This window comes from Osmerus mordax, chromosome 10, assembly GCF_038355195.1.
Source record: "Osmerus mordax isolate fOsmMor3 chromosome 10, fOsmMor3.pri, whole genome shotgun sequence".
In the NCBI taxonomy this organism is placed as follows: Eukaryota; Metazoa; Chordata; class Actinopteri; order Osmeriformes; family Osmeridae; genus Osmerus; species Osmerus mordax.
Window position 1 is genome coordinate 12315481 of NC_090059.1, and position 4531 is coordinate 12320011.

A 4531-nucleotide genomic window follows, 5' to 3' on the forward strand; every position below is an offset into this window, starting at 1 on the left:
TCTGACCTGGATTGTCACCTTGGTTACAATCGCCTGGTTACAAGTGCCTGGGCTTGACTTGTAAAGCAGCTCTTCCAGGAGGTGTAGGAGGGTGGAGAGCCTTCACATCCATCTGCTTCTTCTCAGAGCTGCTAAGTCATGCAGGAAGTTACTCATGCAGGACACTGAAGAGGACTCTTTTCATTTGCTGTCCAACCTTGTCATCTCAGTTGTCCACCATCTCATTACAGTAATACAGCTACTGGAACCCATTTTCACTGGGATGGAATGATTTAGTAACAGTATGTTAGGATTTTCAACTAGGTAGTTAGTGAGCAGGGTTTCAGAATATAAATGATGCATCTGGGTCCACAAAGCTTGCATGTTTAATGCAAAAATAAGTTACACAAACATGACAGATTCCAGACCGTTTTTACAGGTCTGCTGAGGGGGAACACACACATTGTTAAGGAACAGATCTCCACACACCTGGATCAGTCATGACACATTAAGGGCACCGTTGATGGCAATGAAATCACTTTGATTTTCAATATCATTATAATCACAGCATACTCGTTAGACAACATGTGCAAAATCCACCAAGACACACCAACCATCAACACAGTTCACTGGCCCTCACAGATTCTGTAGACCAACATCAAACCAACATCTTTGAAAAAAAAAAAAAAAAAATCCCATCAGTAAATCCTGTTTATACTCAACACAATAGTGCATGATGCTTGCGTATGGAACATACACAGTACTGTAGTACTGTACAGTAGGTTCATTTGACAAGCAGAAGATCTTCCATCCTTTGTTGTTGAGTAGAAATAAATTAGGAGTTGGTCACTATGCAGATGAGGTAAGATGTTATGTTTATTTACATACAGGAACTGGGGTGTGTATGTGTGTATTTATGTGTGTGTGTGTTTATACTGTACTGTATGTTTAAATAATATGGCTGCGGCCTTGTGCATGTCACATATTCATATATACATGAAAAAACACTATTCAAAATGCATGACTGTCACTGTGAAACACTACATTTTTTAAACATAGCTTCAATATGAAACAGATTGGTTCCCCAGCATGTCGAGTCCAGTAGAGCCAGGTCTGGTCCTGAAGAGTGTGATGCCAGATGTGCAGTCCTGTATGACTGTCACTAGTACACCTCTCCCCCCTTCCCCCACCCCCTGGTCCTGCCTGGTTCTATGGAGGTTCCACTGTGGTAACGGTTCTTACAAGGAAGGTTCTGTCTGTTGCTATGTGTCAGAACAGGAACCGTCTTGCTCCAGTCTCAAGAGGTTGATTCTCCTCATCCTCACCTCATCTTCCTCAGTCGGAGACGGTTCTCCTTGTCTCTCTTCTTCAGAGAGGAGATGAACTGGTTGAAGAACAGCTCTTGGTCCTTCTTCTTCTGCACCTGCCTGAAGCGCTGGTCTCTGCCATGCTTCTCTGAGAACTCCTTAAATGTGGACCTGGACAAACACAAACATACACATTGTAAGTGATGTATACATATGTGTGTATATATAACTTATGTCTGCATATATCCCATATCACGTCTCTTGTGTAATAAGTTGTACCGCTAAACCATATTGAAATGTAAATACATAGTAATGTAATGTTGTTACTATGGGTTTTGCTTGTAAATTGTAGTTACATGGTAGTACATGGTTAATGACTTTGTATGCTATCATGGTTTTCAAGGTTATAGAGTTGTGGAACTGAAGGTTTCATTTCTTCAACAGACAACAGAAAGGTTTATCACTTTAAAATATGTACTGCTTATTTATAAAAAAAAAACCTGTAACCTTTCTGATGCCTAACTAGAACAATTCAACATGTATCTGTTCAATTGTCCATCTCTTTCCACCAATCACAGAAGCCAGAAGTTTATTCCAACCTCAATGACTGACCGCTGGGATGGGAAAGAACTGTATGTCTTTTTTAACATTGTCTACATGAAAGCAGAGATCGATGCAGACCTATTCAGCTAGAGAGAGAAAAAAGGAGAACTATTATTTGGCCTCCCCCAATAGAACCTCAACCAGTTCATTCAGTGGAGGGAATAGTATAACTGTGTTATATAATGTTAAAACATTATTAGATATCTTTATTGTACAGAGTTAAGAGAGAGAGGGTCCAGGACCCAACAGCTTTAAAGACCTACTGATGTGTACTGATCTGCTTTCTCCAGGTGTCTGACAGGGCATTGGGATATGCAAACACAACAGAATGCACTTGTATGTGTGTGTGTGTGTGAGAGTGAGTGTGTGTGTGTGTATAGGGAACGATACTGGCAGGCTTGAGCCGGTGGGCTTTTCAACATGCAGTGGCCTCCAGGTGAGAGGGATGTGAGGGGGGCTTCAGCAGGCTCTAGTCTAGATCCCTCACTCGCCAACTCCAAACTTCAAACTAAAAATTCTCACACTCTCCCCCCAAAAATGGCTATTCTCAGTTTGACACTGAAATGGACACAAGCCCACTCACAGAACAGAGAATAACACACTTACCACAAACACACATACACCACACAACAACACATGAAACATGCCTTACCCAACCAATTCCATATATCACACATGAATTCACCTATTCAAACATATTGTGCTTGTGATTAAAAAATTGTATTGGGGACGTTACCGGGCAGACATCTTGGCCTCTTCTAGAAGCTTCCTGAACTCCTCTTTAGCCTGCAGCAGTTTGAACTTCTTCTCTCTGTGCTCCTCTTTAATCCTGGCCTTAACAAACTGATCAAACACCTGTAGACAGACAGAGACAGAGGCAAGACTGCTGCTAATTAGTTATTATTATTTTTAATGATAGGGAGAGACAGAGGAGGGAACTGAAGAGGGAGAGAGAGGGGGGGAGGGAGGACCCGTCTCACCTGTTTTCTCTCCTCTGAGGAGAGCAGTAGGTAGCGAGGGTCAAACACAATCTTGTGAAGCTCCTTTTCCCACGTGGAAAAGGCTGACACCTGATGTGCACACGCACACACATACACACACACACGTGCACGCACACACACACACAATTACATAGAAACCTACAGTGGAACATTTACTGTCAGTAAAGGTTTCTGCAGTAAGTGCTTTGGTTCATGTGTGTGTTTTGTGTGTGTGTGTTTTACCCCTCTCTCCAGCAGCATTTCTCTGAAGTGTGTGATGCGGAGCTCTAACGGCAGGACAGTTGGATGGGAGGAAGGTCCGTCCCCTTTCTGGTCCTCCGTCTCCTCCAGCCCCTCTGCACATGCACAAGGTTCCTCCAGCCTACAGGCACACAGACTCTCTACAGTCAAACTATAAAGTAATATCAGAAAATATCGCTCTCTATTTGTATACAGTATATACTAGAGATTCAATCACATCCAATAAAGAGGCTGCTTAATGCTATAATTACAAATGACAGCTTCATTTCTGACTCCATGTCCGGGTCAATTTCAAAGTACCATCAGCTAGCAAGTGATGAATCACCCGCTGACAGAAAGAAGCATCCATATTTAGCGAGGGACAATTTACCCATGTGATCATGTCAGGCTTGAAGCTCCCAGCTAAGCAGACAGATGTTGAGCAGACAGTTTGAAATGGTTCTATTGTTAGAAAGAACATTCCACGTTCACAGTTTTGATCTGCACTCACTTGTTCCTCTTGGTTTTGGAGCTGTGCTCCTCTTCATCCTCATCTTCCTCATCCGCTGAGAGAGAACCAGAGCCATCTCCTGCTGGGAAGGAGACACACAGGTATTAGATGTGTATGGTGTGTTTTGTGTGATTTATGTGGGTCCGTTGATATTGGGTGAGTGAGTCACTGTGTGTGTGTGTGTGTGTGTGTGTGTGTGTTTGTAGCCCTGAGGCTGGTGTCTTCATCTCATCAGTGCCTGGTCAATATTGGGGTGGAGAGGTTGAGAAAATGTTCAGTCAGACTAACACCATAACAGTCAGGTCGCAGTGCTTGGACTCGAAGGTCATCAATATACAATCAGCAGGTAACTGCAGCAAGGCCAGATCTATAAAGACAGCTAGATCCATACAGACAGATAAGTTGATCTTATCCAAGGAAGGCCCAGCACTGGGAAACACTTTTACCAGACAGGGGGAATGAGAGAAAGAGACAGATGAGTTGGGATCACAGCCCAGAAAATAGGAGCTGCAGGCTGGGTCTGAACCCCTCTCAGAGGCAGGACAGAACATGATCACGTTGGACCACCACCACTCGGTTCTTCTTCACGGACAGAGGAGGATTTACAACAAGACCCCGGGATCGAGAGGAGAGCAGGAACCCTGAGAGAGGCTCCTCGCTGGAGGCCACTCACTGGAATCCTTCTTGCGTTTGTGAGGGGGATCTTCTATGATCCTGTTGAGATCCCCACGGTCCTGGAGGTCCATGGGCTTGTCCCAGACAGACAGCTGAATGGTGGGGTTGAAGAAGAAGACTCTGTCATCTCCTGTCCAGACCACGCACCTGCGAGAGAAGGGGTTGGAGATTCATACAAGACACTTACTACTACTACTTCGGTGTACCTGTAGTGTGCACATATATATATACACACA

General features: G+C 43.9%; 1 protein-coding gene across 1 annotated transcript; it reads right to left on the reverse strand.

The window, feature by feature from the left end:
• Nucleotides 1-1300: 1300 nt before the first annotated feature.
• tcerg1l (transcription elongation regulator 1 like) lies at nucleotides 1301-4171 on the reverse strand. Its single transcript, XM_067245216.1, has 6 exons — nucleotides 4147-4171; nucleotides 3621-3699; nucleotides 3113-3251; nucleotides 2870-2959; nucleotides 2626-2744; nucleotides 1301-1457 (listed from the first exon to the last, which is right to left on the reverse strand). Exons 1-6 carry the CDS (start codon nucleotides 4169-4171, stop codon nucleotides 1301-1303), a joined length of 609 nt encoding a protein of 202 aa, XP_067101317.1.
• Nucleotides 4172-4531: the final 360 nt, after the last annotated feature.

What these genes read in the sequence shown, in the direction of transcription:
- tcerg1l (XM_067245216.1), bottom strand. Translation starts at nt 4,171, where the DNA reads ATGTTCTGTCCTGCCTCTGAGAGGG. An exon ending in CTGTCCTGCCTCTGAGAGGG is followed by an intron (nt 3,700 to 4,146) that starts GTTCAGACCCAG and finishes CCTTCCCAGCAG; the next exon opens with GAGATGGCTCTGGTTCTCTC. An exon ending in CCTCAGAGGAGAGAAAACAG is followed by an intron (nt 2,745 to 2,869) that starts GTGAGACGGGTC and finishes GTCTGTCTACAG; the next exon opens with GTGTTTGATCAGTTTGTTAA.